General features: G+C 40.3%; 1 protein-coding gene across 4 annotated transcripts in view; it reads left to right on the top strand.

The window, feature by feature from the left end:
• The window catches only part of adgrb2 (adhesion G protein-coupled receptor B2), an 898475-nt gene that overhangs the window by 302589 nt on the left and 568433 nt on the right, over positions 1-27453 (top strand). For all 4 annotated transcript variants that reach the window (XM_052036166.1, XM_052036168.1, XM_052036167.1 and 1 more), the window contains one exon: positions 2023-2187. In XM_052036166.1, the coding sequence (XP_051892126.1) occupies positions 2023-2187 (165 nt within the window). The remainder of the gene's footprint in view (positions 1-2022; positions 2188-27453) is intronic.

Raw genomic sequence — 27453 nt, 5'->3', positions numbered from 1 at the left:
ACCCATATATTGTATATTACAAACAGCAAAGTCCCAGCACTGTCGCTGTGGTACACCACTAGTTACAGAAGTTATGAATCTTTGTGCAACTCTTAAATGTTAATTAGTTAATTTCAGGTAATGCTGTTTTTTTCTGAATTCGTAATGTCTTTATTCATGTCATGAAATAGTGGCAGCATAACCTAAAAGTGACTGATGTGCAGCTGCATTATCAAATTTGTTTAAAATCAATTACAGATAATTTCTTGATTTCAATATATTGTCCACATATGAAGGCACAATTCAGTAGAGTACTGACTGTCCATCTTCTCCAAAATGTTGACAATATTGACTGGTTTTTCTCTTTTGCCATTAACTGAACTATCAAAGGTTGTTTTAAATTTAAGGAATCAGGTATTCAGATCATTTCCTGTGCAATGTTTTATGGACAGAAATGATCCATAAGACATAGTCAGTGCATGGTTGTATTCTAAACTGATGCTCGCCTTTCGTACCTGTATAATGTATTCTGTAATACAATTTTTCACCCTGAAGAATGGTGAAGGTATTTTTATCCATTCCCAATAAGATTTATTATAGTATCTTGATGCTGGTTCAAGTAAGAGAACTCACCTGATAGCTCAGAATTAAATTTACTTCCTGATAGTGCATGAAGCCAAGCAAAACAAAAAAGCTGCTGATCTTCACCCTCTGACATTTGTTGTGTGTAAAAGGTTCTTTTGGGATCTTGAAGATGGAGGACTCTGGACACAGGCTTTGGATCTTAAAAATAGTTTAATTGCAAAGGCAGACGCAGGAACAGGATGAATGGGAACGAATGTACACTCGCACACACACAGACAGGAGATCGCGGAAGTAAGGGAAATTGCAACGGGGTGAGATACACACACACACACACACACACTACAATAAACAAGTTACAACTTATCAAGGGATAAACACTTCAATGCCTGAACGCCTTGACCTAGACAAGCATTGGCTCTAACACTCCCTGGAATCTGACTTAAGATGCTCCCAAACCTTGTGGTGGTGCACACTCTTACCAATGGTCTCTGCAGCGTTGTTTCACTATTCCTGGGGCAGTCGAAAGAGGGACAGCCAGGAATGTGCAGCACTCTTTATAGTGCTGGAGGGCTGGGTGGAGCCAGGCCAGGTACTTTAGACAGGCCAATGGGTTGGGGGTCAAGGACAAAGGTGTTTACCAAGGCCAATGGTCAGGCAGGCCCAGGAACAAAGGTGCTCTTCAAGGCCAATCCCTATGCTTACACCTGATGGGTGGGTGGAGCCAAACCTTGATTGACAGTGGTGTCACTTCTGATCTGATGAGCAATGCTGTCCTCCGATCAGAGGGGTCAGTGTTATCACTGTCATAGGACAGCCATGTGCTTTCATACTACAACATTCTTCAATGTGTCATGATTATTTGGGATAATGCATTCAAAACATCTGTTCTCCTGGAACACAGAGCATGGAAACACGTTAGTTTCTAATGAATGTCCAGTGATTGTTGCTAATGTCTGCAGGTGTAGATGTCAGACCTGAAGAAGATTGTTGATGGTTCTGATACACAGCTGGTCAAAATATCTCCAACACCCATCTAAGATGAAACATAGAGATTTTGTTCTTTGCCAGGTAGCTGGTGGTGGTAGAGTAGGTTGAAGAATGGGGTGACAATCTGCGATAAGAGTTCAAAACTGCAGTATTAAAACTATGGTAAGAGGGCATAGGTAGGAAAGGGTTAATCACTCCTTTGAAATGGCAGAGAATTGAAGTCTCCTTTTTCTCCAAAGCACTATTTCAACTGCTTCATGTTGCTTAAGCACTGTGAATTCTGAGATAGCCGAACTGCATTTTTTCTGTTTTCTCTTTGCTACTAAATTAACATGTTTTATTTCATAGAGTTGAATTAACATAAGGAACAATTATAATGTACAAAATTGAATGTCAGTCTGGTTCCTTCTTTAAAGTATTTCATGATTTACTATCAGAATTATTAACTGTTTTGTTTTCTTCCTTTCTTAGGTGATCCTGCTGCTGAAGAGTGGTCTCAGTGGAGTGTGTGCTCACTGACATGTGGCATGGGATGGCAGGTGCGAACGAGATCTTGTGTAGCCTCCCCATATGGGACTCTGTGCAGCGGTCCGCTAAGGGAAACTCGAGTTTGCAATAATACAGCCACATGTCCAGGTAGCTTTTATTGTCTGGTTGAATCTTATGCCATAGGATTGATTGCAGTGCTTCAAAGCTAATTAAACTGTATTACTAAATCAACAGATAAGTCTAGAAATTGCTGAGAGGGATAGAGCAAAGGAATATTTATCATGTCTGTGTAATATTCTGCTGCCCTTTTAACACAATTTAAAGTTAATCAACTTTAAAATAAATATATGTTTATAACAATAGCATATAGTGGAGTGAGAATTGTCCTTAGCTATTAATATTGACTGTTTCTTCTTGCATGAGGTCATCTTTTGTATTAAAGGGGAACACTGCACAAATAGTGATACAGCTACAAAGCCCTGTTCTGAATTTTACACTGCAGTCCTACACAGTTATTTTTAGCAATAAACTTCCTCATCACCATGTACATGCCATCCCCACTTTTGCCCTGTGCACTTTGAGAAGAGTGGGATAAATGTGTACAGCTTCGTTACTGTAACTGTGCAGTAAAACAATGTATAGTCATGAAGATAAAGCTGGAAATTTGTTGATAGTTACTCAGTTATGTATTATACCTGGGGCCATTTTTACTGGGAAAGCTCACTTGGAGGATAAAATAACTGCATCTTCTTTAAAAGTAAATTCTGCACGTGATCATTGCACAGCAGCTCAGAAGGCAGAGTGAAGGCAGTTGCAGGAGAACATTTAAAGCCAAGAATAAATGGCAAATTTTACAGCTCTGATCTATTAGCCAATTATTACTATTTAACCTACAGCATGCTCGAAATCTTAAAGATCATTTCAATTAAACAACAAAATTTGTGATGTTGGGATCATCTCAAAAAAAACTAAGAATAAGGTTGCAGCAAGCCTTCTATATTTGTTTGTGTTAAACAAGTAATTTTCAGTGTGATATGTTGCAAGGAGTGCTAGTGTATGGGCAGCATTGATATTTGTGATAATCAACAAACTGACTTCATCTTATTTGTGCAACCTGGTTATGGGATTCAGAGGAATAAAAAAAGTCATATGCTAAGGTTATAGATTCTACACAGTCTTTGATCTTCACCTGAGATATATTGGCAACCAAGTTTTTTTTTGTTTTTGTCCCTTTACACTTCAGAGGCTTGATTTTTTTTCTTTGAAAAATCTTGATTTACAACCCATTAACAAGGATTCATTTAGTCAATCAATCTCTGAAATTGTGAATTTGATTATGAACATGAAAAGCAAACAGCCAATCATATAACACCTGCAAGTATGACTTTTAAGATTTTCTCAAGGAACCAGTAAGTAACTTAACTGGTATAAAGTATTCCTAAATTCATTATTGAGTTGCCTGATATGTGTGTACAGTACTTGAATTTTTTGAAAAATAATCTCTCAACAATGCACTCTGGTTAATGTGTAAGCTGCCTAAGAACTTGTGGTGACGAAACAATATCGTGAACTAGGATTCACTACAACTGCCGGCAATTAGCAAAGCTGTTGGTTTTGCAAAGTCACACATTAAACTTAACCTCATCCTTTGTTGTACTAATTCCCCAATAAAAAATACACAGATATTTAAGTTCAAAAATTGTCAGGTTTTAAACATAATTATGAACGTGATACCTGTCAGTTTATTTGGGGTTCAGAGTCTTATTCTTTGAGATTGTGCATTGTTGTTGATTTTAAAATTTTCAGTTTTGATTTTAATGTCTCTTTCTCTCTCTTAACCTCGTATTTCCTTTCCTAGTCTTTGCTTTATGTCTCTGATTTGACAGTGAACTCACCCACAATTATTCATATTTCTTCTCAGTCCTTCTTCCATATATTTCCCAATCCTTGAATCACATTAGATGAGGAGATGCAAGCCGAGAAATTGAATGGCGTCCATAAGGAATGTCATAGAGGCATTGCATAGCGGGCACAAAACATTTTGTTTGAGAGCCTGCCATTGCAAAATTTACTGGTATATGAGGCTCAAGATATTTTGCAATATGTAATAGGCCTTACAGAATAAAAGCCATTTTGTTCAAAAGCTTAGCCATTGTACAAATACATGGGTAAATTAAGTTCTAAGGAAAGGGCTCATGGGTGAGAGTTTGTGTGTTGGAGGGAGGGTTTGGACTTGGGTCAGTAGAGGGTTCCCAGTGGTGATCAGACTGGGGCTGGTGGGAATTAGTGTGATGGTTCAACCTGGCATCAGTATTGAGAACGTGTTGGTATTGGGTTGGGGGAATCAGTAGAGAAGGTTGGGACAGGAATATGTAGAAGGTTGAGCATCAGTAATGTGAATGAGGGTGGTGCACTAGAAACATTTGGGACAGGTGTAGGTTGGGTAGCAGATCAGAGCTGAAAATTGGGTGGAAATGGGTTGCAAGTTGCTGAGGGAGTAATGGAAAGGATTAACCAGGAAATGAGTTGTCATGAGGTCTGAGAGCAGATTAGGGATGTGGTGGCAGGAAGTTCAGAGTAGATGAATGGGAGGGGCTATTTGGAAGGCAAATTCAAATCAAGATGATGAGAGTTGATGAGCTGTTGGGCAAGGGAAAATGCGGGGTTGAAGGAAATCCATGGAGATTACAAAGAAGACTAATAACAGAGGAAGTGGTAGAGGCAGGTATAATTATGATATTTAAAAGGCTTACATGGAAAGGAAAGGTTTAAAGGGATATGTACCAAACATAGGCAAATGAAAGTAGCTCAGTTAGGGAACTTGGTCAGCACGGACAAGTTAGGTTGAAGGGCCTGTTTGCATGCTGTATAGCTCCATGGCTCTATGACTTATGTGTGGCAGACTCAGCTGTGGAATCCATGGTTATGACCTGCACAGGTTGGTCTCTTTTATATGACAGTTTATATGGTCCTCCTTGCATCAGCACCTCAGATGCACAGAGAGCCCAGAGGGAAATCATGGACTTTGTGTATTTTTCTTGAAGTCCACAATTTTCCTTTGTGAATGATTTTCCATCACATAGTGCACAAAAGCATGGCATTACGTAGTCCCATCTCTCGGCAATGCTTTTTTGTCTCATTATTCACCAAGGTTCCTGATACCCCTCTGCTCTCGATGTTAGCCACTTGCACTTCCAGCAGATTATGGGCTAACATTTCTGATCTGAAGAATGCAGGGAAATGGCTTCTAATCATGTATGCCACAAAATTGTTGTTGTTTGTCACTCATTCTCGAGTAAGACTGTAACATCTTGTCTGTAATGTTGTGACGTGTACAGAGATGGCTGATAAGACCAATCTGGGCTTGAAAGTTCCTTTCACACATGTGACAGAGGTTTTGGGATGTTGTAGCATCAGCAGTTCTTGACTTTCGAGACTCTCTTTTCATATTTACCTCCTCCATTCTAGTTTCCTCATGTGAGCGAGCACCACTTTGTACGCCAACCAGGATAGTCCAGTGCTTGTTCTTCCCAGTGGTATATGTCAATGTTGAAACTCTTCAGGGATGTTCTAAGGGAGTCTTTAAATCCCTTTTCTCTGTTTGCCCTCAGTTAACTCTCAGTCATCAGACGTTAATGCTGACATGTCTTGCCCACCTGTTCTATGAGGCAGCAATGTGTAAGTGGTGGGGAAGTGTGTTGGGACAGAATCTGCGTGTCTGGAATCCTGTATTACCACTTGATGTAAAGCATTCTGTCAGACAGGTCATGTGGAAATGATTAAGCTGCCTGTCATGCCTGCTGTACACTGTCCATGTCTCACAAGCATAAAATGGGTATGAAAATAGCACAATAGATCTTCAGACTGGTCTTTAGGCTGATTCCTCTTCGTTCCCACATTTTACTTCTCAGTCTTCCAAAAGCTATCCTGTGTTGACTTTGACAATGTTGACTGCCCTTGAAAGAATGCTGCCAAGGTTTGTGTCCACTACTGAAAGCCTCTGAAGAATGTTTGTTTCTGTGTACGGGGTGTTTGCTACAGGTTGGTGCATAATTGTGAGGCCAAAGTTGCCACAGACACTGGTAAATTTGTCCAAGCTTTCTTGCGTATCAGCTTCTGAGCTTGCATTGAGTGCACAGTCTTCAGCAAAGAGGAAGCCCCTTAAGATGGTTTCTCTTACTTTGGGTTTGGCTGAGTTGTCTCCTCAGGTTAAGAAGAGCACCATCAGTACTGCACCTAAGGTTGATTCCATCTTCTTTATCAGTGTAGGCATCAGACAGCATTGCAGAGAACATCATACTAAACAGTGTGGGGGCAAGCACACAGTGTTGTTTCATATCGTTAGTGACCAGGAATGAGCCTGAAGTCTCCCTGTCATCCACAAATTCTAGCCATCATACCATCATGAATGTGTCGGACAATTGTGATGAACTTTTTGGAGCAACCATACTTTGCCATGATCTTCCATAGGCATTCACAACGGTGTTGAAAACTTTAGTGAGATCAACAAAGATGGTGAACAAGGTGCAGTTTTGTTCTTGGCACTTTTTTTGGAGTTATCTTGCAGCAAGTATCATGTCTACGGTTCCATGCCCTTCACGGAAACCATAGTGGCTTTCTGGAAGTAGGCCTCCCTCAAGTGCTCAGTTGCAGATGGTTTCCCTTACGCTTGTATAGGTGTGTAATTGAAATGTCCGTGAAGTCCTGGGGTGCTTTTTCCTTGTTTCATAGCAACAGTGGCCCCCCTTCCTTTAAGACTTCTGCTGGTATGGCATCTGCTCCTGGAGATTTCCACATGATAATTGTAGCACTGACTTTTGAACTTCTGCCAGGTCTGGGGGTTCAGCAAGAGCGAGGTTTGTTGGAAGTTATGGCATGTGATCTATTGATTCATTACTAATTGTAGATGGTATTTTTAGGATAGAATTGAAATTGAATTGAAACAGCTCTCCAAGATCTGTTTCTTTCTGGTGATGATCGTCAGTCCATCTGCACTTCAGAGAGGTAAACCACCAGATGGCTGAGGACCATAAACAGATTTTCAAGCTTCAGAGAAATTATTCAAATCTTTCTGATCAGCATACCTTGGTATTTCATCTGCCTTATAACTGAGGTGCAGGTCTGCATTTTGGACACCTGCGAATGTTGGAAAATGCATCTTTTTTAGAAATGGATGTAGGATTGCTGTGGTATGCTCTGTAATGTTCGTGTTTCTGGTCAAGCAGAAACTTGATTACCTCATCATTTTCATCAAACCAGTCTGGTTGTTTCTGTGTCTTTAGTCCAAACTTTCCATGCACAGTTCTGTATACAGTGTCTTTGAGTGTGTTCCAATCATTTTCTACATCATCTGAATTGAGGTTAAGATTAGCCAGCTGGTTGTCAAGCTCTGCTACAAACTCTTGCTTCACTGTATCATTTTTGATTTTGTTTACATGGAGTCATTTAACAGACTTCCGGCTCGGCCATGCCTCTTAGTGTGAATATGGAGAATGAGTTTGGAGATAATTAGCTTGTGATCCTTCCAGCAATCCTCACCACATGCAGCCTTAGTCACTCTCACGTCTTGCTGGTCTTCTTTCCTAACGATAACATAGTCAATTGGATGTCAGTGCTTAGAGCGTGGATGCATCCAAGAAGTTTTGTGATGATTTGGTTGATGGAAGATGGTATTGGTTGTGATTAGGTCATGCATGTTGCACAGTTTGAGTAGCAGCAGGGCATTACTGTTACACTCTCCAACTCCATTTTTGCCAATGGCTCCCTTCCAGGCTTGGTAGTCTGTTCCAACTCTTGTATTGAAGTCTTCAAGAATGATGTTTCTCTGACCTCGTTATAGCTGAGATCACTGAGTCCAGATCTTCACAGAAGTTTCCTTTGGTTTTATTGTCATTTTTCATTGTAGGAGCATAGACACTGACCAGAGTAGCATTTTTTTATCCTTCAGTGGGAGTTATAGAGTCATGAGCCTATCAATAATTCCTTTGGGGAGACGTGCTAAGCTGCCGAGAAATTTACTCTCGACAGTGAAGCTAATGCCAGCCTCTGTATGCTCTTCACTACTATGATTGCTTCAGAAGAATGTATACCCAAAATCTCTGCTTATTGCTCTTCACCTGCCAGGTGAGTTTCACTCATTGCAGCAATGTTGATGTTATAACTAACTAGCTCCCTTCCAACGAAAACAGTTCTTCTCTCTGGTCTGTCAGCATTGGAGTTGTCCATTGAAGTACACACATTCCATGTGCCAATTGTGAATGAAGCCACCCTCTTTTTCTTTGTTCTTGTTCAACCGCTTAAATAGGGAATTCCCCCTACCACCACCACCACCCCCACACCCCCAACCCCCAGCCACGGTAAACTGGGCAGGGAAGAAATGGAACTGGCAAAGTTTGGGGCATCTTTTCTAACCCCTTCCTCATTCCGTGGAGGTGATCAGTGCGATCTGAAATAAGGGCTGCTCGGTCACCTAAGTGGCTGCCGAATTTCACTGCTGCTTCTGTAATAGTGATCCTATGGCCAAGGTAACCTGCGCAGGTCCTCACTACAGCTTTGAGTGTTTCCTCACCTGCTGCTTTGATGCTCTCCCAGGAACACAGGACTTGATGACGTGGTTTGTGCATGACCTGGATTATAGTGAAGGAGAAGTTGCGCATATTACCTCACGCTCTCATCTGGGCACATTTGCTTTCAGTGGCAAGATAAAGTCAAGATGGCTGGAGATGACTCTGGTTGCAGGAGCTGCCAGAGTGATTGCAAGTTGCTCTCTGACCAGTAACAGAGCTCCACTCCAGATTTTCTGTCTGGGTTTACTCTCATAGTCCCATTCTTCACCAAGATAACCCACGGGGCAGTGGGGACTTTCTGTCAGGGTTTAGTCCCTCAGCCTTATCCTCTCCTGAGGTACCCACAAGGCAATGGGTCTGTTTCCCCAAAGCTGAGGATAGGGATGTGTGTATGCTAATGGCCATTTTGGCCTTGACGCAGTTCAGCTCAGAGGTTGATAGATAATAGGTACCATGAGGGTGCCTCTAGTCCGTGTGCCAAGGCAAAAGGTGAACAAATATAGAGATGAGTTCAATGGTCCGAGCCACACCCAGACCAGCAGGGCTGGCAGCACAAGTACCCCTATGACCGGAGGCAGCCTAGCATCCCTAAGCGAAAGCAAGCTACTCCTGATCCCAAGGGACTTGGTCCCTGGTCCCAGATTCTCCCACTCCTCAAGCCCCTCCAAACTCTCCCACTTCTTGGGTCCCAGTCCTGGTCTTGGCCACTCCTTGGGCCTTAGTCCCAAACTCTCCCACTCCTCGGGCCCTGGTATTCCCAGAGGCCCAGACAAGTTACATCTAGAATTGCACTCTCAGTGCCCTCGTTTCAGTATTTGCACTCTCTGGGCCCCAACCATCACTGCCATCTTATGATCTTCTACCATCTGAGGGTGTGATGGGGATATAACAGCTCGTGAAATGTTCTTTCCTCCTGATAAGCACCTTTTAACAGGGTAGCTAACTAGAGAGAGAGCCCTTCTAACTGGTATCCTGACTGACATCCACTAATTCACAACTGACCTAAACTTGGGTTGTTCTGGTCTGTTATATGTTTTTTTGCCCATGTACTTTCAACCAGTAGAACATTAGAGGAGCTTCCAGTGCATAATTCTATACATATATAGTGATTATAGAGGAACTCAGTCAGCCTTTGGATGGTTGATGACGGTGTTTGAATATGCTTAGCATTCCCTTAATATGATGTCATACTTCTCAGCTGCTCAGGAGATCTGAAAGAGAAATGACAACACCACAAATTTGGGACATAATAATATATTTTCATGGGGTATCACAGTGATGCAGATAGTAAAGCTCCTGCCTCACAGTGTCAGAGATCAGGATTCACACCTGACCTTGGGTGCAATCTATGTGGTGTTTGCTCGCTCTCTCTGTGACTGAGTGGATTTCCTGCAGGTGCTCTGGTTTTCTCTTGCAACTCAAATGCATGTGGGTTAGTGTGTTACTTGGCTATTGTAGCTTTCCCTGAGTGTGTACGTTAGTGGTAGAATATGGTGGGAGTTGATGAGAATGAGGGGAGAACAAAAGGTTAGGTTAATATGGGATTAATGTGACTAGATGGTTGATGGTTGGTGTGGACTCTATGGGCCAAACTGCCTATTTTCATGATGTATCTCTCTATGATTTTATACTGTAGCAGGACAAAATATATAAAGATATGAAGACAGATATTGGTTGAGAAAATATGTAAAATTGTACTACCTGAGAACAAAATCCTCATCCTCATAAGATCACAAGATCACAAGACAAAGGAGCAGAAATAGGCTATTCGGCCAATCAAGTCTGCTCCACCACTTCACCATGAGCTAAACTATTCTCCCATCTAGCCCCAATTCCCAGCCTTTTCCCCATATTCCTTGATACCCTGACTAATTAGATACCTATCAATTTCCGCCTTAAACACCCCCAATGATCGGGCCTCCACAGCTGTACGTGGCAAGAAATTACATAAATCCATGACCCTCTGGCTAAAGAAATTTCTCCGCATCTCTGTTCTAAATGGGTACCCTCTAATTCTAAGACTGTGCCCTCTTGTCCTGGACTCACCCACTATGGAAAACAACTTAGCCACATCTACTCTGTCCAGTCCTTTCAACATTCGAAATGTTTCTCTCATTCTTCTGTACTCTAATGAATACAGTGCAAGAGCCGACAAACGCTCCTTGTATGTCAGCCCTTTCATTCCGGGAATCATCTTTGTAAATCTTCTCTGAACCCTCTCCAACATCAGTACATCCTTCCTAAGATAAGGGGCCCAAAACTGCACACAGTACACCAAATGAGGTCTCACCAGTGCCCCAGAGAGCCTCATCAACACATCCTTACCTTTATACGCTATTCCTCTTGAAATGAATGCCAACATAGCATTTGCTTTCTTTACCACCGACACAACCTGGAGGTTAACCTTTAGGGTATCCTGCACAAGGACCCGCAAGTCCTTTTGCACTTCCGAATTTTGAATTTTCTCCCCATCTAGATAATAATATGCCCATTTATTTCTTCTTCCAAAGTGTACAACTGCACATTTTTCAACGTTGAATCTCATCTGCCATTTCTTTGCCCATTCTCCTAAACTGTCCAAGTCTCTCTGCAACCTTTCTGTTTCTTCAACACTTCCTGCTCCTCCACCTATCTTGGTGTCATCTGTAAACTTAGCCACAAAACCATTTATTCCATAATCTAAATCATCAATATACAGTGTAAAAAGAAGCAGCCCCAACACCGACCCCTGCGGAACACCACTGGTAACCGGCAGCCAACCAGAACAGGATCCCTTTATTCCCACCCTTTGCTTTCTGCCTATCAGCCAATGCTCCACCCATTCTAATATCTTTCCTGTAATTCCTTTCTTTTTCAATCTTTTTATTAGTTTTCAAATTAATACAGATTGATATATAGCATCAATATTTATACATGTAATACAAAGAGATCAGGATAACAATCATAGCATATATAGTCATAAAGAACAATAAAATATAAAAAAAATCTGTAGATCCAATGATCTCTTAGTAAATGAATATAATATAAAAGAAAGGAAAGAAAACGATTTATTATATAAATTTCAAAAAAAAACCAAATCAATAAAAAAATTATAAACAATATAAACTAAACAAAAAAAAACTTTTCAAAAGAAAAACAAACAACAAAAAAAAGGGGAAAAAAAACTGGGCTAAAATTTCTCAGTAGAAACAGAGCAATATTATGTCGTCAAGTCTGTTCCTCCAAGTTGGAAAGTTATTGAAAGGGGATCTACATCATGTGAAAATATTGAATAAGTGGACTCCAAATATCTTCAAATTTAAGTGAAGGATCAACAGTACCACTCCTAATTTTTTCCAAGTTTAAACATGATATAGTTTGAGAAAACCATTGAAAAGTAGTAGGGGGTATTGGATCCTTCCATTTCAGTAAAATGGATCGTTTGGCCATTAATGTAACAAAAGCAATCATAAAGTTAGCAGAAGGAGATAAATGGCCAGACTCTATCCTTGGTAATCCAAAAATTGCAGTGATAGGGTGAGGTTGTAAATCAATCTTCAATATGTTTGAAATAATGTTAAAGATGTCTTTCCAATATTTTTCCAGAAGAGGACAGGACCAAAACATATGTGTCAAAGAAGCCACATTCGATTTACATCTATCACATATAGGATTTATCTGGTTTTAGAAACGAGCTAACTTATCTTTGGACATATGGGTCCTGTGGACTACCTTAAACTGTATCAACGGGTGTCTGGCACACATTGAAGATGTATTGACTAAATGAAGAATTTTTTTCCAAGTCTCTATAGGTAAAGATGTCTGGAGTTCACTTTCCCATTCATTCTTAATTTTGTCTAATGATTCTAGATGTATTTTCATAATTAAATCATAAATTATCGCTATCAAGCCCTTCTGATAAGGATTAAGACCTAAATTTTTTTCCTTAGTTTCAATTTTGTAAGGTGTCAGAAAAGAGGGTATAGTAGTTTTAAAAAAAATTTCTAATCTGCAAATATCGAAAAAAGTGTGATCTAGGCAAATTATATTTATTAGACAATTGTTCAAAAGATGAAAAACAGTTATCAATAAATAGATCCCGAAAACATACTGTTCCCTTCCTTTTCCATATGGAAAAAGCTGAGTCAGCTCTAGATGGATGAAAGAAAAGATTAGATTGAATGGGACTTGACAAATTAAATTTATTCAATCCAAAAAATTTATGAAATTGAAACCATATTCGTATTGTATGTTTAACAATTGGGTTAGTCGTATGTTTACTTAACTTGGTAAGTACAAAAGGGAGAGAAGCACCTAAAATAGAAACTAATGAAAAGTCAGGAACTGATTGGTGCTCAAGGCATACCCATTTGGGGTATTGAATTACATCAGAATCTTGTATCCAAAAAATTAAATATCTAATATTAATTGCCCAATAGTATAATATAAAGTTAGGCAAGGCCAAACCACCATCCTTTTTTAATTTTTGTAAATAGTTCTTCCTTAACCTTGGGTTTTTATTCTGCCAAATATATGAAAGAATTTTAGAATCAATTGTGTCAAAAAAAGATTTCGGGACAAAAATTGGAATCGCTTGAAATAAATATAAAACTTTTGGTAAAATATTCATCTTAATCGCATTAATTCGGCCTACCAATGATAACGACAGTGGAGACCACTTAGTAAATAATTGTTTAACATGGTCAATTAAAGGCAATAGATTAGCTTTAAATAAGTCCTTGGTAATTTTAACACCTAAATACATAAAATAGTCAGTTACCAATCTAAAAGGTAATTGGCTATAAATTGGGGTTTGCATATTCAATGGAAAAAGTTCGCTCTTATTAAGTTTTAATCTATAGCCAGAAAAAACACTAAACTGATCTAGTAGTGATAGTACTGCGGGGATAGATTCATCTGGATTAGAAATATAAAGTAACAGGTCATCGGCGTAGAGAGATATCTTATGAATCATCTGTCCGCGAGTAATGCCACATACATTTGAAGAGTCCCGAAGTGCAATAGCCAAGGGTTCTAAAGCAATATCAAATAATAAAGGGCTTAACGGGCAACCTTGTCTAGTACCTTGAAAAAGCCTAAACAAAGGAGATCTTTGATTATTAATTATTGAAGCCATAGGTGTATAATAAATCATTTTAATCGCAGATATAAATTTAGGGCTAAAATTAAATTTTGGAAGTGTAGTGAATAGATATTCCCATTCGACTCTGTCAAACGCCTTTTCAGCATCTAGTGAAACAACACATTCTGGAATTTGGGATGAAGGAGTATATATAATATTCATTAATCTCCTGATATTAAAATGTAAATAACGATTCTGAATAAATCCTGTCTGGTCTTCATAGATAATTTGTGGGAGAACCTTTTCCAGTCTAAAGGCCAATATTTTGGAAAATATTTTTGAATCTACATTTAATAAAGAAATAGGTTTATAAGATGCACAATCAGTGGGATCTTTATCCTTTTTAAGAATTAAAGAAATAGTTGCTTCATAGAAAGATTGTGGTAGTTTACTCACTGATAGGGCATCTTTAAAAATTTTGGCTAACCAGGGAACAAGAATATCAGAAAAGGATATGAAAAATTCAGCTGTATATCCGTCAGGGCCGGGTGCTTTACCCGAGTTTATTGAAAATATTACTTTCTTTATTTCTTCCTCCGAAATGGGAGCATCTAATGTAGAACGTTCATTTAAAGATAGTTGGGGAATCTTCAGATCTCTTAAAAATTCATACATTGATCTAAGATCCTCAGGGGATTCTGATTGGTATAAAGAAGAATAAAATTCTTGAAAGGATTTGTTGATTTGAACAGGATCTATTGTGTAAGTACCATCTGGTTTACAAATTTTATTAATCTGACATTTAGATAAAGTAGCTTTCAATTGGTTGGCCAATAATTTACCGGATTTGTCACCATGTATATAAAATTGACTTTTGTTTTTAAGTAGTAGAGTTTCAATTGAAGATGTTAATAATAAACTATGTTGTAATTAGAGTTCTGTTCTCTTTTGAAAAAGCTCCAGATTCGGAGTATCAGAATATTTTTTATCGATTTCTTTAATCTTGTCAGCCAATATACGTATTTCATTATTAGTTTCTTTTTTCAAGTCAGCAGAATATGAAATAATTTGACCACGGATATATGCTTTAAAAGTATCCCATATTATCCCACTGGAAATTTCTTCAGTAAAATTAGTTAAAAAGAAAAATGAAATCTGTTCTTTGATAAATTGGATGAAATCTGAGTCTTGTAATAGAGAAGGATTAAATCGCCATTGTCTGACATCAAAGGATACATCTGGTAATTTAATTGATAAAATCAATGGTGCATGATCAGAGATGGCAATTGCATCGTATTTACAGTCCATAGGAAGTGGAGCTAATCTAGCATCAATAAAAAAATAATCAATCCTCGAGTAGTTATGGTAAACATGAGAAAAGAATGAAAATTCTTTATCATATGGATGTAGAAATCTCCAAGCATCTAAAATTCCAGATTCAACTAAAAAGGAATTAATGAAGACAGCCGATTTGTTTGGAAGTGCAGGATTTGATACAGATCTATCCATGGAAGGGTTTAGACAACAGTTAAAATCTCTACCCATAATCAAAGTGTATTCATTTAAATTAGGAAAAAATGCAAATAGATGTTTAAAAAATTCAGGGTGATCTACGTTGGGTGCATAAACATTAACCATAACAACTTTTTTATTATGAAGCAGACCAGTGATTAATAAAAATCTACCATTTGGGTCTGATATCTTCCCTGTAATTCCATGGGCACTCATCTTATTAAGCAGCCTCTTGTGTGGCACCTTATCGAAGGCCTTTTGAAAATCCAAATACATAACATCCAGTGCTTCTCCCTTGTCCATCCAACTTGAGATTACCTCAAAAAATTCCAATAGGTTGGTCAGGCAGGATCTTCCCTTCATGAAACCATGCTGACTTGGACCTATCTTGTCATGCACCTCTAGGTATTCCATAATCTCGTCCTTGAGGATCGACTCAAATAACTTTCTAACCACCGATGTCAAACAAGTAGGCCTGTAATTTCCCTTTTGCTGCCTCCCTCCTTTCTTAAACAGCGGAACTACATTTGCGACCTTCCAGTCCTCCGGAACCATGCCAGAGTCTATTGATTCCTGGAAAATCATCTCCAATGCCTCCACAATCTCTAAAGCCACTTCCTTCAGAACCCGAGGATGCACTTCATCTGGTTCGGGAGGCTTATCTGTCCTTAGTCCATTCAGCTTCCCGAGCACCTTCTCTCTAGTAATCTTGACTGTACTCAATTCTATTCCCTGAGACCCCTGACTATCAGATATACTGCTGATGTCTTCCACAGTGAAGACTGATGCAAAATACTCATTTAGTTCCTCTGCCATCTCTTTGTTACCCATTATAATTTCTCCAGCATTGTTTTCAATCAGTCCTGTATCTATCCATGTCTCTCTTTTACTCTTTTATTTAAAAACACTCTTAGTATCCTTTTGTGTGTTATTTGCCAACTTCCTTTCATGATTCATCTTTTCCTTCCTAATGACTTTTTTAGTTTCTTTCTATAAGTTTTTAAAAGCTTCCCAGTCTTCTGTTTTCCCACTAATTTTTGCTTCTTTGTATGCCCTCTCTTTTGCTTTTATTTTAGCCTTAACCTCTCTTGTTAGCCACATTTGTGCCATTTTTCCATTCATAATTTTCTTCTTTCTTGGAATATACCTATCCTGCACCTTCCTCATTTCTTGTAGAAATTTCATCCATTTCTGCTCTGCCTTCCCTCCATCTAGCTTACTTTTCCAATCAATTTGGGCCAGTTCCTCTCTCATGCCACTGTAACTTCCTTTGTTCCACGGAAATTTTGATACACCTGATATCAGCTTCTCCTTTTCAAATTTGAAACTGAACTCAATCATATTATGATCACTACTTCCTAAAGGTTCCTTTACCTTTAGTTTCCTAATCACCTAAGGTTCATTACACGGCACCCAATCCAAAACAGCCGATCTCCTGGTGGGCTCATCAAGCTGCTCCAAAAAGCCATCCCGTAGGCATTCCACAAACTCTCTCTCCTGAGATCCAGTACCTTCCTGACTTTGCCAATCCACTTTCATGTTAAAATCCCCCATAATTAATTTGACATTGTCTCTCTGACACGCTTTTTCTCTTTCCACCTGTAACTTGTAGTCCACATCCCGGCTGCTGTTTGGGTGCCTGTATATAACTGCTATTAGGGTCCTTTTACCCTTGCCATTTCTTAACTCAACCCATAAGGATTCTACCTCTTCTGATCCTATGTCCCTTCTTTCTTGCGAGTTAATATCGTTGCTCACCATCAGGGCCACGCCACCCCCTCTACCTACCTGCCTATCTTTCCTACACACTGTGTACCCTTGGACATTCAGCTCCTAATCACATCCATCATTAAACCGTGACTCGGTGATGGCCACAACGTCATATCTTTTAATCTGTAGCTGTACTACAAGGTCATCCACCTTATTTCTAATGCTACGTACATTTAAGTACAGTACATTCAGACCAGTATCTGCTACTGACTTCACTGTATTTCTGCTGCACAGCAAATTATCTTGTCTTTTCACCTGCCCGTCCTTCTTGCCATCTTTGCTGCACACTATCTTTGACTTGTTTCAATTTCCTCTTCTTCAACCCTAACACCCTAGTTTCCTCCCCCCCTGCCAAATTAGTTTAAACCCTCCCTAACAGGCATATTAAACATTCCCACCAGGATATTGGTACCCTTTGAGTTCAGGTGTAACCCATCCTATTTGTATAGGTTATACCTCCCCCAAAATAGTTCCCAATGATCCAAGAATTTGAAGCCCTGTCCCCTGCACCAGTTACTCAGCCACGCATTCATCTGCCTGATTCTGCTATTCTTGCGTTCATTAGCACGTGGCACAGGCAGTAATCCTGAGATTACTACCCTGGAGGTCATGCTTCTCAACTTTCTTACTAACTCCCTGTAATCTTCCTTCAGAACCTCCTTCCCTTTCTCTATCTATGTCATTGGTACCAACATGTACCAAGACTTCTGGCTGCCCGCCCTCTCCCCTCAGAATACTCTGGACCCGATCTGAGACGTCTCGTACCCTGGCACCAGGGAGGCACACTCCATTCGGGTATCCTTATCGGGCTCGCAGAATCTCTTGTCTGTTCCCCTCACTATAGAATCCCCTATAACTACTGCATTCCTCCTTGCTCTCTGGACCACGGCACCAGGCACACTGCCAGAGTCCCTATCACAGTTGTCTTCCTCTGTCAGGTCATCCTCTCCAACAGTATCTAAAACGATATACTGATGTCTGAGGGGGACTGCCACAGAGGTGCTCTCTACTGTCTCTCTATAGCTTCTGTCAATCACCTCCTCACTTACCCTGATTAACTGAAGGTCAACATGGTGCAGCTCCAGATCCCTAACATGGTCCCTAAGGAGCCACATCTCAATGAACCTGGTGCAGATGTAGTCCTCAGGGAGGCTGGAAGTTTCCCAGGGTCCCCACATCTGGCACTCCAAGCATAAAGCTAACCCTATAGGCATACTGCTAATGCTACTATCTAATGCTACTAAATAAATAAACCAGTAACTTACCCCCTTACTATAACTCTCACCTCTTACCTGTTCTTGCCGAAGCTTGTTGAGCCAAAACCTTACCACTCTGACTCAGACCACTCCGACGATGACCGCTCCCTGACTACTGCTCCGCTAGACAATGCCTCTTATATAGTGAAGGTAGGTTGCTCCCGCTCCTCCAGGCCGCTCACTCGCACTCCGATGCTCTGAATGGAGCCTCAGAACTGTAACGGGTCCACTCCAGGGCTTGTTAATGGACTTGCGTCACTGCTGGTCTATATTAAGCAGTACTGTTCCTTTCTTCCTGATTCTAATCCACTTTCACTTCCAAATCAATTACTGTTTGGCTGAATTCTTCTTCTCTTGCATTTACCAACATGCCCAAGTCACCCCCACCCCCAACAAAATGGACCTTCTCTCTTATCTTCGGAATACTCATTTCAACTGAACTTCTCCATGTGGTCTCTTACCCCCTCTACATCATTTCATTGTAAACTACAAGTTGTTTTATTTTCTTCACATAGTGAGTCCACCTTATTCCGTCTGAACTTGAATCTCTCCATTTTCTTAGGTACAACCTGGATATAGTTGTTGTTGTTATTCGGCAAACAGACATCTACCTTGCAAGAACTGTTCTACACTCATTCCTCTCTCTGGGTATCAATGCCATCGTCATTAACATTAAGCCATTGTTTCATAAGGGGATCTTTCCCCCATATCCTCCTATCTCAAAGATCTCAACTCCACACAGTGTGCGTCTTCCTCTTTCCAAGATATGCAAACAGGCCTGCCCACGTTATAGACCCATCATTTCATCTTTTGCCCTCCTAATTTCCTTCTTAAGTACTCTCCTATTCCCTCTATATTCCTCAAGGGCCTTATTTGATTGTAGTTTCCCATACCTGTCATGTGTTTCCTATCTTTCCCTGATCAAACCTTCAATAACCTCTGTCTTCCAAGGTTCCTTCAGCTTGCCATTTTTTCTAGGAACATGTCCCTGAACTATTGCTAATTCTCTTTTAAAAGACTCTCACTTGGCAAATGTTATACCTGCAAGCATCTGCTCCCAATCTATTTTTGCCAATTCCTCTCTTGCACTATCAAAATCAGCCTGCCCCCAAATGAGGACCTTAACTTGAGGACTGATCTTATCCCTTTCCATTACTATCTTGAAACTTACAGAATTGCAGTCACTGTTTCCAAAGTGTTCCCCAACCAACAATTCCACAGACTGCCCCATTTCATTTCCTAAAATGAGGTCAAGTACAGCCCTTTCTCTGGTAGGACAATCAAAAAACTATCTTGGACACACTTAATGAATACTGCCACTTCTAAGCCTCTTACATGTAGGCAATGTTGAGAAAGTTAAAATTCCCCACAAAACATCTATTGCTTTTACACCTTTCTGTGATTTGCTTACAAATCTGTTCCTCTCATTCCCACTAATTCTTGTGAAGCCTAATGTATAACCTCAGCAAAGTGATCACCCCTTTCCTATTCCTTTTCTACCCATTGGGCCTTGTTCACTGATCCCTCTGGGATATCCTCTCTACATAGTGCTGTGATGCTTTCCAGAGTCAGCAGTGTGACTCCTCCTCCTCTTTTGCTTCCCCCTCTGTCATGCTTAAAACTACTTGGCAATGGAAGACAGAGGGTAGTGGTGGAGGGGTGTTATTCTGATTGGATGTGTGTGATTAGTGGTGTTCTGCAAGGATCAGTGCCAGGACCTCTGCTGTTACATTAATTATTGGGATGAAAATATATGTGGGCTGATTAGTAAGTTTGTGGACGACACAAACATTGGCAGAGTTGTGGATAGTGAGGGAGGTTTTCAAAGGATTCACCAGTTGAAAATGTGGGCAGAAAAATGGCAGATAGAGTTTAATCCGGAGAATGTTGCATTTTGGGAGGTCAAATATAAGAGGAAAATATACAGTAAATGGTAGGACCCCTCAGAGCATTGATGAACATTGGGGTGCAAGTTCATAGCTCTCTGAAAGCAGCAACACGAGTAGGGAGGATGGTAAATAAGGCATAAAGCATACTTGTCTTTATCTGTTGGGGCATTCAGTGAAAAAGTTGAGAAGTCATGATGTAGTTGTATAAAACTTTTGTTTGGCCACATTTGGTGTATTGTATGCATTCACCGCATTACAGGAAGCATGTGGAGGCTTTGAAAAAAGTGCAGAAGAGGTTCACCAGGATGTTGCCTGGATTAGAGAATATTATCTTTAAGGAGAGGTTGGACAAACTTGGATTGTTTTCTCTGGAGTGTCAGAAACTGAGGAGTGACCTGATAGAAATATATAAAATGATGAGAGGCATTGATAGGGTAGATCTTCAGAATTCTTTTCCCAGGGTGGAAATGTGAAATACTACTGAGCATAGATTTAAGATGGGAGTTTAAAGGAGATTTGTGAATCAAGTTTTCTATACAGAGTATTAGGTGCCTGGAATGTGCTGCCAGATGAAGTGGTGGAAGCAGATGCAATCGTAATGTATAAGAGGCATTTACCAGGCATATGAATAGGCCGGCAATGGAGGGAAAAAGACCATGTGCAGGCAGCTGGTATTAGCTTTGATTAGCATAATGGTCGGCACAGTCACCATGGACTGAAGAGCCTGTTCCTGTGCTGCAGTGTTTTATGGCCTTATACCCCAGAACACTAAGCTGTTGGTCCTGCCCTTTAGTCAACCATGTTGCCGTGATTGTTATAATATCCATGTTCTCAGCTCATCTGACTTGCCCTTGTGGCTCCTTGTGTTAAACTACATGCATTTGAGTCTACCAGCATCCCCATGCACCCTACTCTGCTTCTGTCCACTCTGACTACTGGAATTGCTTGATTTATCCCCCACATTCAGATCAATCTCCCCATCTGTCATATTGCTACTGACTTCCCCCTGCCAAATTAGTTTAAACCCTCCTGAGTAGTGTGAGAAAACCTCTCTGCCAGGTTGCTAGTCCCCTTACAGTTTTAAAGAAACCAGACCTTCTTGGACCGGTCCCGACTGTGCCAGAAGTGATCTCAATGATTCAAGTACCTACAGCCCTCCCTCCCACACCAGCTCTTTAGTCAGGCACAGGATTCATCCTGAGATAACAACCCGAGACATTGTGCTGTATAACCTTCTGCCTAACTCCCTAAGTTCACTCTACCGGACCTCATCTCTCTTTCTACCTGTGTGATTAGTACGAATGTGTGCCATGACCTCTAGCTGTTCTCCCTCCCCCTTCAAATTGTTCTATACTTGATCCGAGACATCCCTGACTCTGGCACCAGGTAGGCAACAGACCAATCTGGAGTCTCGGTCTCAGCCACACATTCACCTATCTGTTCCCTTCACTAAAAGAACCCCAACCACTTGCACTCGCCTTGACGTTTCCTTTCCCAGCTGTGTATTAGAGCTAACCATGCTGCCTCAAATTTGGCTGCTGCTGCTGCTTTCCTCTAAGAGACTGTCCCCCCAACAGGATCCAAAGCAGTCTACCTTTTTGAGAGGGGAATGACCATAGCAGACTGCCATACAACCTTCCTGTCCTTATTGCCCTTCCTGATATTCACCTTTCTCCTCTCTTCCCAAACCTTCAGCATGACCAACTTGCTAAATGTATCTACAACATTTTCCACATCCCAGATACTCCATACTCCCGCACACTCTATAGCTCCAACTGCTCCAGTCTGACAGGATCTGCAGCCGGACACACTTCCCGTACTCACCAAGGAAATTGGAATTGTCCCTGATCTCTCACTGCAGGAGTTGCATACCACTGCCCTAGCTTCTTTGTCTTTTCGTCCAATCCCTTCTACTAAGAAAGAGAGAGAAGACAAAAGGCACTTTTGTCTCCTGACCTTTTCCTGCATCTGTACTTGTTTTTAAAACCTATTACGTTTGTAACATTTTCCAGTTCTAATGTAGCACTTCAGACATAAACGTTGAGCATATTTCAGTCCACAGGTGTTACTTGTGTATTTCTATCAATTTTGATTACATTTCTGATATTCATCATCTGCAGTATTTTGCTTTCACTACTTCATTTTGTGTTCAGTCGTTTTCCAAAGAGATGATAAAGAGAATATAACATATATCTTCATTTTATGTCTACCTGCATGACCTGCTGAAAATAATACTCTTGTAAAGTGCTGCTCTGTACATGTGCATGATAATTTTATTGAATTGTTTTTAAATCAATAGATGGCAATGAAAAGCAGATTTTTAATATCCCAGTGAAATTTACCATTTAGGAATTTAAAGCCTTTAATTACATAATGCCAATATGCAATCCGCAAATGAGGTTATAATAATTACAGACAGTTTTACTTTAAGTGCTGTAATGTTATGACTGTATTTGCAATTACAGAAACTATGACTACATTATTAAAGAATTTCTTATATTAACTTAAAATCAAAACCACTAATTAAAAAAAAATCATGGTTTATATAGATGTTCTGATATATCTATTGATATAACATTGAAAATTATTAATTTTGTTCATTGAAAACTGTAAAAGCAACTTTTTATTTCTGAATACCCCCATGATAAAAACAGGTTGCCCTGGGAAAATTAGTCACTTGGTTAGCTGAAAATATCTGTTAGTTTATATTTAATATAGTTTACAATTTGTACAGCTTTATCTGAATGAGGTGTTCCATTTGTGATGAATGCTCGTTACCATGAAGTTCAACTGGGGTGTTTATTCTTCTCCATAGTTTATACAATTTAGTGGGTAACTTAAGTTCAATGATTTAGCAAAAGCAAACATGCTGTCGCAACCAATAGTCCGGAGAGTATTATTGTAGCAGACACACCAGGGTTAAATTGTCACTATCAAATGTTAGCATGTACCTGTATAATGCAGCACAGGAACCCTGTTCTACGTGTTCATCATCACAATTGCTGCATGCATTCAGCAAAAACTTGGCTCTTCATTGCCTGCATCCATGATTATCAGGGCCAATATTAGGACCTGTGAGCTTTACTTAGAACTGGGCTGCACCTCTTAAAGGGAAGATATATTGTGGCTGGATCATTCAGAATAGTGATTTGTAACAAAAAAAAGGCTGACATTGGGAGGGAATGTACATTAATGTTTTCTATACTGTAGGTATCAATGACAGAAGTAGAAAAGAGGAGAAATGTTCTGTGACCCGGGGGGTAGGGGTGGGCAGGAGGCATTTCAGTGAAATGATCAATGAGCAGAGAGCAGAGAGATACAGGGCCATATGTTGTGAGACCAGATTCAAGGACCTGGAAACAAAGCCCCAAAATATTTAAAGACTTCACATGAGTGGTCCAGGGCAGTGAATGCATCTTCAATTATCAGATTTTACTGAGTGTACCACTAGCCTCTTCTGCAATTTAGTTCATCCCTATCCCGATCACTTATCTACAAACAAAGGCTTTCAACCAGGACACATATACATAACACTCAGATTCCTAACTGAACTACCTCACACTTTGCAAGCATCACACCCATATCTCACAGTTTATGCACATTGTCAACAAATTAACCATAACAGCCTGATCACCAAAGCATATTACACCTTCTCACTATCATAGTTCATCTCTCTTATAGGAGGAAGTGATACATAATTGGATGTGACAGGAATGAACCAGAGGTGGAGAGATGTGTCTGAATGCTCTGATTTCTATAGAAATGTTGTAGGAAATGCTCATTCTTCAGCTGCAGCCAGTGGTGAGGCTGAATTAATTGTGAATGCTGATATGCTCAAACTAATTCTCTTTACTTCCCATTTCTCCCGAATCCCACAATCTTTCAGACTTGTTTTCCCAATCAACAGTTTATATGGACCTCTTATTTTTGCCACCTCCCCATACCACAACCAGATAACCAAAAGTTGATGCAAAAAAAGGTTTTGATGCTGCAACCTCTTTGTCATTTGATTTCATGTTCACAGCCAGATCTTAGTAATGCACAATCTTTGTGGGGAAGCTTGCTGTTTTCTAGTATTGCATGGCATGTGTTTGTCACTGGCAGGGCTAGTGTGTATTGCCAACCCCAACTGCCTCTCAGAAAGTGGTGAACTACCTACATGAACTGCTGCTATGCTTCCAGTGAACGTAATGGGGTTCTAGAACTTGGGTTCAGCAATAATGAAGGAGCAGCAATATATTTCTAAGGCATGATGGTGTGTGACTTGGATCATAACCTGCAAAGCGGGGTTCTCATGTGCTTTAAACTCTGTCCTTCTCAGTGGTAGAGGTTGCAGGCATGAGAGTTATTATTGGTGTAGCTTAGATGAGTGACCACTGTACATTTTGTAGATGTTATGTATCAAAAAATAAGGCATATGTAATATTAGTTGAGACCTCTTTAAGAATTGTATCATTTGACCAATTGTTCAACATTAATTAATGTGGATTTTGCCACAGTGTCTGTCTGTCAGTCTCTGTGATGAAAGTCACAGTAAGAAAATTCCTGTGCTAACACTGTAAGGTTAAAGGGTTCATTTGATAAAATATCCCTATTATTAGTTTGAATTACTGACTATTTTCCAGTATCTCAGAGATAAGTCAATGCTAATACATGCAAAAAATGTTTCTTTATGGCATTGTGAAATTTATAGACTAAGCCTGATTCAGAGTGCCAAATGCAAGCATGAACAGTTCCAGTTGAAATAACACATGGATATATGCTGAGAGCTTGTGAGTTGTCTGATTCAGTCCGGATAGTACACAATGGGACAAATAAACATGAGGTTGCTGGATTTCTAGGCAAGTGTGGGGAAAGTACAAGGAAAAGTTTGCACTGTATTTAAATAAGCTTGGGCAGACAAAAACACAGATAATTTTTCCCAGCGGCAGGCCTAGAGTTAAGTTCAAGGACAGAGTTAAAAAGGCAGTGCAAGGTAAGGCCAAATGATTTGTTCCAATGGTAGGCCTAGTGTCAAGGTCAAAGACAGGGTTTAAGAGGGAGGCAAGCTCTAGCAGGAGTGGCCATTTTGGAGTGGCCATTTTGAGAAGGGCTGCTTTGAGGTTGAAGTGCTGTGCCTGAGGTCTAAGTGCAGATGGCTATCTACTTGAATGAGCAGGGCACAGAAGGATATGGAAGGGCAAGTGGGATTAGTATAGATGGACATGATGGTTGGCATAGACATGGGGTTGCGAGGGCATGAAGGGCCTGTTTCTATGCTGTACAACTCTATGACTCTACATATATTTCTCAATGCTAAAGGCTTCAAGTGATTTGGGGAGAAGCCAGGAATAGGAAACTGAGGTGAATGATCATTTAGAATCATATTGATAGTGGAGTGTGCCCAAAGGGCTGAATGGCCTACTCCTGATCCTATTTTCGATATCCTTGATTATGTCCTATCTCGGTGGCAGGACAGACCCATCAAGTTGTGGTGGTCCAATGGTATACAGATAGAATGGACCAGCCCAGGGAATACATGATATTGATTCCAGACCACAAGAAACCTCACTTCATTTGGCCAAACAAGAGTAAGGAAATCTCCTCCTGATTCTTAAATGTTGTTACTGTTTCTGCCTCCACCACCTCCTCTGGCAGCTCATTCCAGATACCAAGTATTCTATATGAAAAATGTACTCCTCAGATCTCCTTTAAAACTCCTTCTCACCTTAAACGTATGTCCTCTAGTTTTAGATATCCCCATCATGGGAAACAGACACTGGCTATCTACCCTATCTACACATCTTAGAATTTTATATCCCTTTGTCATGTCATCTCTCATCCTCTTTGCTTCAGAGAAAACAGACCTAGCCCATCCAATCTCTCCTGATACCTCAAGCCTCCTCATCTAGGTAACATCCTTGTGAATCTGAAGCAAAAAAGGAACAGCCAGTGGAATTCAGTGGGTCAGGCAGCATCTGTGGAGGGAAATAAGCAGTTGACGTTTCAGGTCGAGACCCTAATTCTGGACTGAAAGATCCCCTGTAGGCTCTCTAGCTTAATCACATCCTTCCTATTGTGTGGTGACGAGAACTGCACGTAATATTGCAAGTCTGACCTCATCAACGTTTTGTATAGCTGTAATGTGGCGTCCCGACCCTTCTACTCAAAGCCTCGGCCGATGAAGGCAAGCATGCCATATGCCTTCCTTACCCCCCTGTCTCTCTGTATTTCAATTTTCAGGGAACTAGTACTTGTACCTCAAGGTATTTCTGTTCAGCAACACTCCCTAGGGCCATGTCATTCACTATTTATCTCCTGTCCTGTTTTAACTTCCCATAATGCATCACTTTGCACTTGTCCGAGTTAAATTCCATCTGCCATTCCCTTGCCCATTTTCCCAGTTGATCTACCTCCTTTTTGAATATTATTAATGACTTAGCCTCTAGGACATATTGTTCAGGATTCAGTGAGTGTGGCTGTTTCAGGCTGTTGCTTGTCTAGCCTCTGAGACAACTCTACCAATTTAGATACCAGTCCCCTGTTGTTCATGATAAAAATTTTGCATGGTTGATTGGACCTAGAACGCTTACAATAGTCTGTATTCAGTATTGAAGCTGATGTGAGTGGTCAACTTGTTTGTATTATTTTTAATGTTTTGTTTTATTTTAGCTAGTTTCAATAATAGAATGACTTCAGAGGACAGTTAAGACATTGTTGGGCCAGATTGGATATGGGTGGCAGATTTACTTCCCTCAGGGCAGCGGTAAAGCAGATGGGTTTTTGCATTGATTTGGTGCAACTTAATGGTGACTGTTACTAAGACTTGCTTTTACTTTTAATTCCAGATAATTTAATTAACTGAATCTGTTAATTGTGATTTTATTTAAGAAGAGCGGCAAAGAACAACCTGGGAACTATAGACCAGTAAGTCTAACTTTTGTGGTAGGTAAGTTACTGGAGAGGATTCTAAGGGATAAGATATATGTACTTCTGAAAAGGTAGGGGTTGATTATGGGTGGTCAGTATGGCTTTGTGCATGGGAGATCATGTCTTATATACTTGATTGAGTTTTTTGATGATGTGACCAAGAAAGTTGATGAAGCCAGGGCGGTAGACATGGTTTATATGGACTTCAGTAAGGCCCTTGATAATGGTCCACATGGTAGGCTGCTCTGGAAGGTTAGATCACATGGATTCCAGAGAGAGCTTTACAATTGGATACGCAATTGGCTTAATGGTAGGAAGCAGAGGGTGATGGTGGAAGGTTGTTTCTCAGACTGGAAGCCAGTGACTAGTGGTGTGCCTCAGGGGTTGGTGCTGTGCCCATTGTTGTTTGTCATCTATATCAATGATTTGGATAAGAATGTACAAGGCAT

Source organism: Pristis pectinata, chromosome 22, assembly GCF_009764475.1.
Source record: "Pristis pectinata isolate sPriPec2 chromosome 22, sPriPec2.1.pri, whole genome shotgun sequence".
Taxonomy (NCBI): Eukaryota; Metazoa; Chordata; class Chondrichthyes; order Rhinopristiformes; family Pristidae; genus Pristis; species Pristis pectinata.
Note: the sequence above shows the minus strand (reverse complement) of the source record. Positions and strands in the feature narration are given on the sequence as shown.